Source organism: Gossypium hirsutum, chromosome D11, assembly GCF_007990345.1.
Source record: "Gossypium hirsutum isolate 1008001.06 chromosome D11, Gossypium_hirsutum_v2.1, whole genome shotgun sequence".
Lineage (NCBI taxonomy): Eukaryota > Viridiplantae > Streptophyta > Magnoliopsida > Malvales > Malvaceae > Gossypium > Gossypium hirsutum.
In genome coordinates, this window is record NC_053447.1 from 70764054 (window position 1) to 70776775 (window position 12722).

Genomic DNA, 12722 nt, shown 5'->3' on the forward strand with positions numbered 1-12722 from the left:
TTATTATTATTTATTATCAACAAATGTTTTAAATTTTATTAACAAAAAATAAAAAATAGAACAAGGGATAAACCATATAAGAATAGACAACAATGACTCGGATCATAATTCGATTTTAAAGAAAAATTCTAAGCTCAAATTCAAATTCAAATATGTTTCATCAGTTAAATTTTCATTAATGGTTTAATTAATTAAATTAAAATCCGACCAAAATCAAGATATTTTTTAATTTAAAATCATTGTCTACATCAGATCAAACTGGTCAATCAGATAATAAATCAATTAATATATTAGTCCGACCAAAAGATTAAATCAATTTTAAAATGAACTGTTTAAATCTAGGTTGAACCCGAAAAAAATCCAACCAACCCAATTCTCAAATACAATTTTTAAAAAAAAAAACGTGAGAAAAAGTCAACTTATATAAAAATATATAATTTATGTTTACTTCATTTTATTTATTTATTTGTATTTATACATTTTTAAAAAAATCCCATTTTTTTCAGGATTTCCCCCTTTTTTTTCTTAGTTTTCAGAATTTTTATTTCTAGATAAATCAAAAATTAATAATATAATTGTTCTAGATTAATCAAATAAAAAATCGATAATATAATCGGTTTAATCATCAATTCAATTTAAAAAAATATTGCTAAAAAATAAAAATCAGACCGGGTCTATTGAACCAGCCACTCAAAGCATAGACCGGTCTAAGAACAAAACAGAAGCAAAATCGGGTAAATAACGGTCTAAGAACGAAGGACATCACAGCACGTTCGTGCGGCAAACTAACATTAAAGCAAATAATTAATTAATGGATTATATTTAAACAAGAAATTCAATCAAATCCAATGACTTGAAATGGCCTTTCAAAACTAATACCATATATATCAGTAATTATTATTATTTGATTTGTTTATGCAATGAGGCCCATATAATAATCCAGTTAGAATGTGTTCAACACATATATAATAGCAGCCGGCAAACGCGAATTGATTTATATAGCATTAAAGAAACTCAGTTTACATTATTATAATTTAATAATTTAGTGCATAATTTTATAAAAAAAGAAATTGGTAGTTGTTTAGCAGATTTGGGAAATGCTGGAAACGCGGTAATGTATTTCATGGCTTAGACGAATTTCCAGCCTCTGTTCTTGCACTTTCCGGCATTGATTCGAGGTAAATTTTGTGAATCTTTTTTTTGTTTGTTTCTGATGAAAACCCAAGTTTTAAAATCGGCTATTTCCTTTTAATTTGATCAAAATTTGCATTTTTTAGATACCCTTTTGTTGGTTCTATGTAATCAATTCATTTTTGTTGTTGGGTTTTTATTGAATTTTGATTCAATTTTGCATTTTGTTGATACCCCCCCCTTTTTTTTGAAGTTTTAATCAGTTTGATCAAAGTTTTATGAACCTAAATGCATGATTGTGTACTATTTACTTTATGATCTATAGAATTTGGTTTGGTTTTTGACTACCATGATTGTTATTCACAGGTTGGTGATTGGATTTCAGAGGTAGATTAATTGTTTGTCAAGCTTTCTTTCCCTTCTGGGCATTGAAGTCCAAGTTTCATTTTTATTGATTTTTGGAGGGAAAGAAAGCCGAGAGATATTGAAAGGTTAGTTTTAGCTAGTTTTTATAATTTAAAATCCGAAAAATATTAGAAAAAGATGAGCTTCATCTCCGGTGTGATCTCGAGGCAAGTCATGCCTGCATGTGGTAGCTTGTGTTTCTTTTGCCCTTCATTGCGTACAAGGTCTCGGCAACCTGTCAAGAGGTATAAGGCGCTGATTGCCGATATATTTCCTCGCAAAAAGGTTTGCTCTTTTTCCATATTTAAACTGTAGTATTATATGGCTCATCATTGTATTTTGACAGTTTAGGTACATCTGCATGTGTTCTACTTATAATGTAGCCATGTTGGTGGCCGAAGTGCAGTGACAGATTAATTAGAAGTACTTTAATTTGATCATTAAATAGGGTTTAGTTAAGCAAACATTAGTTATAAGATGATGGTTCACTCATTTTAATCATTCTTGAACTTTATATGGATGAGGATTGCATCTTTAGTATTTATTTGTCTTTTGTTATGAAATATTTCCTTCAGTTTTATTAATCATGTTGGACTTTATGTTATAGGAGGATGGTCCAAATGATCGCAAGATAGGAAAACTATGTGAATATGCTTCAAAAAATCCTTTACGCATCCCAAAGGTATAATATATTTGCAAGCCTCAGGATAATGCTTTTGATGTGTAACATTTGTGCAACATTTGTTGTTCTCGTAATCTTAATACTTATTGATGAAATGTATGTTGATATCTGGTTGTGACAAATGCCTCCACTTTGCACTTTTTTTAAATATATATATATTTCATGAAATTTAAAAAACATTCTTGAGAAATAAGGTACAAATAAATTTTGGTGAGTTACTCCTCAGTGAAAAGACAGGCTGCAAATGGAGCATGTTTGTAAAATCCTATGGGAAAGCTCAGAAACCTTCAAAAGTTTGTACTTTTGAAAGAAGCTGAACACTTTGTTTTGAAAACATGGAACCTATCTTTCTGCAGAATTTTTGGAAACGGTTTTAAAGCCTGTCATGTTCAGATCTCAAAGCATGCAGGTATTTTAGAGAGTTATGATAGGCTAAAATATGTACTATGATCAGATAGCAAAATAGGCATCGTGTATAAAACTGAGCCAAATGTTGACTGAAACACATTGATAGTTGTAACATACTGACCGTCAATTGGAAAATCATTTGTTAAGCCAATAAATATTCTAATTATTCTTGATATTTAACTGTAGTATAGTGCTTGGTCATATGCATTAGTATGAGACTTATGCAAGCTTATCTATCATGTATTCTGATCCAGATTAGTTGTATATAAACTACTCATGCTTAGTTTTGTACTATTGCAATCATTAACTCCTTATAACTATCCTCTTTGCCACTGGATCGAAGTTTTCTTACTATCGCAGTATCTGATAAAATACCTAAAGTATTTTGAAATTAAATAATCTAGTGGTCAAAGAAAGGCATTATTAGCAGTTTTTACTTTTACATTTTTTCTAGGCATACTCATGTTCATTGATTGGAATAACAATTGTTTTTGCTATGTGCGCATTTTATAGCTAGTTAATCATGTTAATTATCATTATGACTGATTCTTGCAAATTTTGTGACCAGATCACCGAGTCCCTTGAGCAAAGGTGCTACAAGGAGTTGAGAAATGAGAATTTTCAATCAGTGAAAATTGTTATTTGCATTTACAAGAGATTATTGGTTTCATGTCACGACCAAATGTGAGTTTTTCTTTTGTTTGCAATATCTATGGCTTTGTATCTCACTGTTTTGGATTATATCAAGACTGTTGCATCATGGGATCTTTTGTTTGTTTTTTTATTTGTCACGTCCTTCCCTTTCCAAGTGACCACTGTTAAAACAAAAACAAGGAAACTTGACTCTCCAAATTCTTATATAATATTTTCTTATAGTACTGTGCTTAGATGAGATTATAAGTTTACTTCAACAACGAAAAATACTCTTGATTCTATAATGAGAAGACCTCTTATCAGTATGATACTGTTATTGCTGAAACTTATACCTTTATGGATTCTTCCCTGAACTCCTGGCTTGGATTCTGGAATTTGATAATTTGAAGTTTTTTCCTGTTATTTATATTGATAAATATGTAAGTGATCATGTCTCTTTATCAATGTTTGGATTGTTAAAAAGAAAAGTCTGTTTGGATAAACTGCTAAAAGGTTAAGTGTTCATATTAATCATGTTCAACCTTCTACCAAAAGATAGAAAACTTCCAAATTGTAATTCCAGGAGCAATATCTCAATCAAATGAGCTGAAAGAAATTTTAATTTTCTTTATACTTTAATGTTTCCTTGAACTCACTTGATTTCTGGTTATCAATAATGTTATAGGACACTATTTTCCAGTAGTTTGCAAAGCATTATACAGACCCTGCTAGATCAAACACGGCAGGATGAAATGCAAATTCTAGGATGTCAGACTCTTTTCAACTTTGTAAATAATCAGGTTGGTACTTTTAGCATTACTTGTATGCTTCTCGCGTTATGAACGATGGATTTCCAGCTTCTGGTGTTATTTCATATTATATTAGTTAGTAGGTTTATGGCAAAAGGCTTCAAACTCATATTTATCTTTCCAAAATTTTCAGAAGGATAGTACTTGCATGTTCAACTTAGAAGGCTTTATTCCAAAAGTTTGTCAGTTTGCTCAAGAAACTGGAGAAGGTGAAAGGGAGAAAAATTTACGAGCAGCTGGGCTGCAAGCAATTTCTTCAATGGTATTCATTCACGTGAACTGCTCTTCTTTTGACATGCATGAAAATATGAACTTTTAGTTGAGTTTCTTTGAAATAGATGATAAAAGTGAACCTTAAATAAAATAACTGGACCAACAATTATATCGTCTCTGGGAAACTAAACCTGAACTAACTAATAATATATGCAGAACATATAGTGAAGACAGAAGAAACTAAATAAGAAAGTTAGGCAGTATATTACTATGAATGAGGTTTGAGGGGAGTAATGCTGAAGTAGTGCATGTATTTTGGCAATTTATGATGTAGGAATCTCGGCTGTTCCAGTGAGGCTAACTCTTTATTTATTTCAATTTTGGATTGTTCAAATGCTAGCATGTAGCAACTGTGTCTAGCTTTTTATAACAGCAAAGAGGACTTATTGGAAAGAGTTTTTGTAAACTTTATAACATAATTTCTCTGGTATGCCACAATAATAGTGGTTTCCAAGAACTTATTTGTATCTTCACTAGGGCTACTCAATATTCTGCTTTTGGTTATTAGCAAGCAACCGCGGATTTGGTACCATATGACATGTTAATGATAATATTTTGAGATTGACAAACGAAATTGACCATTTAATGCATGCCATGTCAGAGTCAGTAAGTTGATTGTTCTCCACAGATAATTATCTGTCACTGAGCTTGTAATTTCACCTGAAATTTTGATGTGCCAACACCAGAAAAACTAGAAGGCTAGCTTAATTATTGCAACTAAAGAAAATTCTTGCTTGGTGGGTCTTTTTTTCTTGGGTGTGGAAAGTGTGAAGCATTACAACCTGTCAGTTCATTTACTTAGAGTGAATGCCTTCTATAATTTTCCCTTCCACAATTATTCCTTTCCTTCTGACAGTTAACATTTTTCTCACTGTCCAAATTGTATATACAAGTACTCTAATGCACATTCAATTATCTATTGTGTAGATTTGGTTTATGGGTGAACACTCTCACATTTCGGTGGAATTTGATAATGTAAGCGGATTCAGACTTATTCAAATCATTTGCATGTTGATTGCTTTGCTGTTAACTTGTTTATTTTCTTCATTGCCTATGTTCGAATGTTTCTGTTATATTGATAGATTTCATTTATAAATCCTCAATTGAAGTGATTAATTACTTTTTTAACTGACCAAAGCAGCTACATGAAAGTTGAGTTATTTATTGATCCTTTTAAATACAAAGAAAATTATTTTCGTGCTGTTTTCACTTTTCTTCCATAGAAGAATATTTTCATAGGTGATGAATATGACTACCAATATTTTGGATTTTTTTTACTTTGGCCTTTGATTGATTACTTCCGGCAATTGGATCAAGCTTTTCCAGTAACCTCTGGTCTCTATGTTGCGGTGGAATAACTAGCGTGTATCCTGTCCAAAAGATTAATCGATTTGTGAACAAGATACTAACACTTGCTTTCATAAATCTTCTCTCCCTCAAAATTTTACCTAAATTTGGCTGCTGTTGCAGTAAATCTCTTAACGTATATTCGCAGTTTGGTAATTTTTAGTGCAGTCGATTCTTTCTTGCTTTAGCACCCATCTTTTTCCCCTGGTTTGGTTATCAAAATCATGCATGCAGCTGTACTGCTCAAGAACCTTTAATTTGATTTCAGTTCTCTGAGTTTGGGGAATATTGTTTCATACCATTTTGTATTAAAGGAATTTTCAATTATCAAACACAGATGGTTTCAGTTGTCTTGGAAAATTATGGAGGCCCAATGAAAAATTTAGAGGAAAATAATAGTGGCCAAAGTCGATGGGTGCAAGAAGTGCAAAAAATTGAGAGTCGCATGTCTCCGTCGCCAAATTTTCTCACAAAAGTTCCTTCATGGCGGACAATTGTAAATGAAAAGGGAGAACTAAATGTGGCAACGTAATCCCTTGACTCAAGTTTTGGATTTAGTTTTGCAATTTATTCAAGGGTAATTATTTGATACATCGTCCATGGAGTTTTCTAGACTCCACAAGTGGGTTGAGGGTGTACAAGTATCACTTTTTTTTTACTACACCCTATAAAATACTTGTCACACTCTAAATCCGCTTGAGAAGTCTAAAAAACCCCATAAGCGGTGTATGAAATGGTTTTCCTTTATTTAAACTATTATCTTACAATGAGTTTCTTTTTTCTTTCTCCCCTGACAGGGAAGATGCCCGGAATCCCTCATTTTGGTCTAGGGTTTGCTTACATAACATGGCAAAACTAGCAAAGGAAGCTACAACAGCACGACGGATTTTCGAGTCTATGTTCCGTTACTTTGATAATGAAAAATTATGGTCTGTTCACAATGGTCTTGCCTTGCCAGTCTTAAGGGAAATGCAGCTTTTAATAGATAGTTCTGGTACTCATATACTTTTTTTTCCTTTAATTATCTGTTTTCTGATTCATGTTAAATTATGAGCTATTGATACTATTTGTTTTCTCGTGTTTGCAGGACAGAATGCACATTACCTTCTGTCCATACTAGTTAAGCATCTTGACCACAAGAATGTCCTCAAACAACCTGACATGCAACTTCAAATTGTAGAGGTTACAACATCTCTTGCTCGAGATTCAAAAGTTGAGCCTTCTGTAGCAATACTTGGTGCAGTTAGTGATGTTATGAGGCATTTACGAAAGAGCATACATTGCTCACTCAATGATTCAAACATGGGAACTGAAGTTATAAACTGGAACAAGTACTTCAAAGAAGCAGTGGATAAGTGTCTTGTACAGTTATCACATAATGTGGGACCTCTTTCTCATTCTCGAGTAAAAATTATAGTATAGAAAATATTTTCTGGCATTCCGTACTTTGGGTTTTACTAATGTTTTTGTTCTTGTGAACAGGTTGGTGATGCTGCTCCAATTCTTGATGTTATGGCTATGATGTTGGAAAATATCACAAATATTACAGCTATAGCAAGAACTACAATCTGTGTTGTCTATCGCACGGCTCAAATTGTAGCCTCAATTCCAAATCCATCCTATCTAAACAAGGTAGTGATCATATTTATTAATTATTTTTTGTTGATGAACATTTCATAGTGTTATCTCCAGTATTTTTCTTTTTTTCTTTTGGATTTACCCTTTTTATTTGATGTTCCTTTGTTTCCGTAGGCATTTCCTGAGGCTCTGTTCCATCAATTACTCCCAGCTATGGTACACCCTGACCATGAAGTACGTGTTGGAGCTCACCGTATCTTTTCTGTTGTTCTTGTGCCATCTTCAGTTTGCCCTCATCCATCCTCTACTAGGGGAGTAAAACTGAAAGCTTCCAGTATTCCAAGAACACTTTCAAGAACTGTCTCCGTTTTTTCTTCTTCAGCTGCCCTTTTCGAGAAGTTAAGGAGAGAGAAATCCTTCTCAAGGGAGAAGGCTTCTCTAGAGAACAAAGAAAATATTGCTAGTGAGGAGCAACTAGAAATCAGTCAAAATGAGATTCTGATTAGATTAAAGTCATCTTACAGTAAAGCATACAGTTCAAGAAGTCCACCGGTATCTTCTGAAGCAGACGAAAATCCTCTAAGCAATTCAAATACGGAATATGTGAGTATTTTGCTAGTTCCTCTCTAAAAGTACTCTTCTTTTCTTTCATGGTTAATACATATCTAGACATGACTATGAGGATATGGTCTTTCAAGGACCCTCTAAATACATGAAAATCTTGAAAAGAAATGAACACACTCATGTTGGACAAATATGTGTATCTAACACTTTATATCCGATCCTGAGTAACATTGTAAGGTGGTACAAGACCTGATTGGAGCAGCAGTGATTTGCTCTTTGTACATATGCTTAAAACATATTGTAAAATGAATCGTTCAAATGACTAACCCTATGATTCATTTGATATTTGTTAAATTTGTGATCTATTTTTATGTGACTATCTCTATTCACCAAACCTCAGGAGGCCAATTCCCTACGGCTTAGTAGCACCCAGATCAGTCTCTTGCTTTCATCAATTTGGGCCCAGTCTGTCTCTCCTCAAAATACACCACAAAACTATGAAGCAATTGCTCATACCTACAGCCTCGTGTTGCTTTTCTCTCGAGCCAAGGTAATTCCTTAATTGATGACACCTGCATGGCACTTCTTTGGCATGAGGTTGTGGTTTTGCAGTCATGTTTTTAACGTATAATTGGCAAAAGCATATTCTTTGCATCCCAAACTTAAATATTATCAAAAGGGTTTTTTTTTTCCACTCAAGTCCTTTAATCTAATTTATAATGCATAATTAGCTTCAAAACCGGGTATAGTAGTTCTATCTTGTCTCTCTTGGTTCATCAAGTAATACGTTATATGGCCTTGACGACAGTGGAGTATTTTAGGTTCTGCAGGAAATTATCAGAGTAATTTTCATTTTTTTTAAAAGATCCATGAGGGTTTAACGTATTTAGAAAGAAAAAACTGGGAAATTATTGGAGTAGTTTTCATTTTGTCAAAAGGTCGAGAGGCACAACTTCTGAAAATTCAAGACTTAAAATTATGAGATATATCACCATATAACACTCAGCCTCGTACGAAAGCCCAATACTTTAACCGAAACAAATAGGCTCAGCAAGTGGACAAGTGCATAGAGTCCCGTTTTTGTATGACATACAAAATATGCATAAATCAACATTAGATCTTCAACTTTTCAAGTAATTCAGTTTTAGTCGATGGGGTGATCTTATTAAGTCAATGTATTGGTATAGTTGATTGTTTAAATTACTTACCGGCAAGAAAATTTCTTCAGTTCATTGTATCAATAGCATCTACAGCTATTCATTCTCTTTCTGACTTTTACTTTCTCAATTTTCATATTTATGTAATGCAGAATTCTAGTAACGAGACACTTGTTCGTAGTTTCCAGCTAGCTTTTTCGCTACAAAGCATAGCTTTCAATGAAGGAGGTGAGTGTCCAAAGTTGCGGCTTCTACAGTGTCTGCTTCACCGTACCTTTTTCCTTCATGATCCCCTCTCAACAAAAAGATTAAATTAAATAAATAAAATAAAACAAAATCTAAAGCACCGTGATATATCTTTCATGGAAATAACAAAATCATTACCTATTCAATCTGTAATTGTATTCAACCTTAGTCACATACATTTAGTGTATGTATACATGGATGACATCGAGGCTTCGTGGATTTGAAATGCAAGAAGCTCTCCTAATGACTTAAACCCTTCTACTTTATTTTTTTTAATTAAATTTTAGGACAAGCTTACAACCTAAAATTAATTGTCCAAAAGTGGGGAATCCATTGTTATGGATTTTTTTGCCCCGGTTACTCTAATTTAACAGATGTGGATTTGGACCTATCATGTCACATGAAGTTTATGTGTAGGCGTAACGAACCCATCACCAAGGGGACAACAAATACGGGTAGTGTCTGCTCTGATACCTTGTTAAACTTTAGGATGAATATCATACCAAAAACCAATTGTGCAGGTGGACTGGCTCTTGTTATATTTGTGCAGGCTACCTCCAATTAATAGATATGGGGTTCTTAAGTAGTTTCATAGGAGGGAAACAACAAGTTTCTTTTGTTTTATTTAATAAGGAAAGAAAGATTGGAAGCTACTAATTTGATATTTTTTTTATCAAGGTGTCATCTATTTAAGTTGTACTTCCACTAATGCTGCAGGGCCACTTCCACCATCACGTCGTAGATCTCTTTTCACATTGGCAACTTCGATGATTCTCTTCTCATCAAAAGCATTTAATATTCTCCCTATTGCTGACTGTGCCAAGGTTGACATAACAGAAATAACGGTATGGAACCAATCATTCATGAAACCTTACTTGCTTTTCCATCTGGAATAAGGTTGAAGTTTCTATCTTTTCTATGCAAAACATTCATCCTTTTTTATTTCTGGATTTTATAATGTATAATGGAGTGAATCTGACTGGTTATTTGGGTTTACCATATTTTATTTTCATCTCAAAACCGGATATCTTGTTTTGATGTCATGGTTCTATGATTATGAATAGGTTGATCCGTTTTTGCGCTTAGTGGACGATCGCAAGTTACAGGCAGTTAACACTGGACTCAACCAGCCAAAAAATGTTTATGGATCGAAAGAAGATGATACTTTGGCTTTAAAGACTCTCTCGGAAATTCAGTTACCCTCAGAGCAACATAGGGAAACCCTTGCTTCCGAGATTGTGAGAAGCTTGGGACACTTGTCAGAGGTAAATCATTTTATCCCAAATCTTCGAGAATCTTTGACCCTAATTCATCATCAAAGAACTATATTTTCTATTGTAATTACACTACACTAATCTTTGGTGACTATATGGCAGCCTGAATTGTCCAGTATACGGGCACGACTGTTGAGAGAATTCTTGCCTGACGATGTGTGTCCACTAGGTTCACAGTTTCCTACGGATGCTCCGCATAAAGTATATCAAGCCAGTGCTGAAGAGAATGAATTTATTATTGAGGTAAATATCCTTGCACCACCTTCTAAATTTTATCTATCGATGCTTGGAACTCAAGTGATTTCTTTCGCAGGGAGCTCCAATTTTGTCATTAGATGATGATGATGATGCTTTTGTAGAACCATTCGAAGGTCAAATCATGGATAATTCAGAGTTTTCCGGAGAAATTTCAAATCTCATGGATGTCAATCAACTACTAGAATCAGTAAGTTAACAATGTCATTCTTTTTTTCTTTTACTCTATTCAAAAGCATGAGAGGCACCTTTTAAAGAACAGAACATCTTCGGAACATGGATAACATGAGAACTGGTAATAGGCATCAAGCATAATGATTTTCTTTATCTGCACAGGTCTTGGAGACAGCGTATCAGTTTGGAAGAAGTTCCGTCTGCACTGGACCCAACATGTCTTACAAGGAAATTGCCCATCATTGCGAGGCACTCGTAACAGGGAAGCAGCAGAAAATGTCTCATTTGTTGAGTGCCCAACTAAGACAAGATAACATGACAAACCAGGTAACCTCTATAAGTCCCATGTCAATACGCATGCCTTGTTATTTTCAAATTCTGTTGTGTCCCATGCAAGAACTTTTCATGTTTTATGACCCCTAAGAACACAAAAGACTCGAAAAAAAAATCTAACACTCACAACCAAACTTAAATTGCAGGCAGGTCCAATCGTTGAGCAAACTGGCAATACCAATCTATTCAAACTACTGACGGGAACTCTTCCAATGCCATGTGCTACTGAGTACCATAATCATCCCCCGTTCTTCAGTTTACCAGCCTCAACTCCATATGATAACTTTCTAAAAGCTGCTAGTTGTTGATCCTATAAAAGTATACAGTTAAATTCTTGAGCAAAAGTTTCCAGTTACTGTTCTCTGAGGATGACTAAATTTCGGACTATTTTTGGTTCTTGCTATGTTTAGTAATTGTGATTTAGATTGATTGAGTTTGTTACCATTTAGCATTTAATTCATTCAATTTTTCCCCATTTTTCTTTCATTCTATGTGTAGTTTGCAAGAGGTCGCAAGAGTCTCCCTACTCTTCATCTTGCAAGTAAATTTACTTTAGTTATTCTTTAGCATTGTGATGGACTTGAATGTAAAAATATAGACAATTTTGGAATATGAGAAACCATATTGTTACTTTATAGAAGAAATTTTTGTGTATTGTTTGATTTGTGGGACTTATCTTATTTTCCAATTAAAGGTGTTCATGTGCTGGTGGGAAAATTTTCTTCCCTACTAAGGCTCGGGCTTATATGATCTTAGCTAGGGATGGCAAAATCTGACCTGATAGGTATTGGTTGGATCTTTTATTCTATACATAAAAAGAAAAACTATGCAGTATTGTAGTGTCTATCCTTTCATTTGATCAATATTCTATTTATATCGTATTGGTGAGTGTACTATTTTTCTATTGGAATTAATGTGTATTGGTATTGATATGTATCGTTCTAAATTTATTATAAATATTTAATGCATGTATGTAAAATATTTTTCAATGAATGATATTAAATAAATTTTAAATTTATAACATTCATGCACATGTAGATATACAATATTTTGATAAAAAAATATTAAATTTTTTAATTTTTTATATTTTTTAATATTATTCATGCACTAATCGATGCATAATGTTTCGACTAAAGATGATCATGGGTTGGGCGGCCCAGCTTGGCCCGATGGCTTTCCCGAAATATGGGAGGATTTAGGTAAAAATATAAGTCCGAAATATGGGTTTGGGCAAAAAATGAGACCCGTTTAAAAAATGGGCTGGGCCTCGAGCACTACTTTTTTGGCCCAGACCCAGCCCGAATATAATAAATATATTTTTTAATTTTTTAATTTTAAAATATTTTTAAAATACTTTTTTTATTTTTTATTTTTAAAATAAATTTTTAGTGTTTATTAAAAAAAATGGACCGAGCCAACCGGGCTTGGGCTAGGAATTTTTTCTTGAGCTGGA

At 33.4% G+C, this 12722-nt stretch overlaps 1 protein-coding gene across 1 annotated transcript; it reads left to right on the plus strand.

Moving 5' to 3' along the window:
- Positions 1 to 940: 940 nt before the first annotated feature.
- On the plus strand, positions 941 to 11923 carry LOC107925941 (protein SEMI-ROLLED LEAF 2). The gene is made up of 20 exons (XM_016856702.2): positions 941 to 1178; positions 1498 to 1821; positions 2144 to 2218; positions 3195 to 3310; positions 3945 to 4059; positions 4202 to 4330; positions 5269 to 5316; positions 6026 to 6216; positions 6486 to 6682; positions 6776 to 7068; positions 7171 to 7320; positions 7441 to 7869; positions 8231 to 8380; positions 9140 to 9215; positions 9951 to 10078; positions 10298 to 10498; positions 10610 to 10750; positions 10821 to 10952; positions 11099 to 11263; positions 11416 to 11923. The coding sequence occupies exons 2-20, from the start codon at positions 1675 to 1677 to the stop codon at positions 11575 to 11577; spliced, it is 3045 nt and encodes a 1014-aa protein (XP_016712191.2). The 5' UTR covers positions 941 to 1178; positions 1498 to 1674; the 3' UTR covers positions 11578 to 11923.
- The last annotated feature ends 799 nt before the right edge of the window (positions 11924 to 12722 follow it).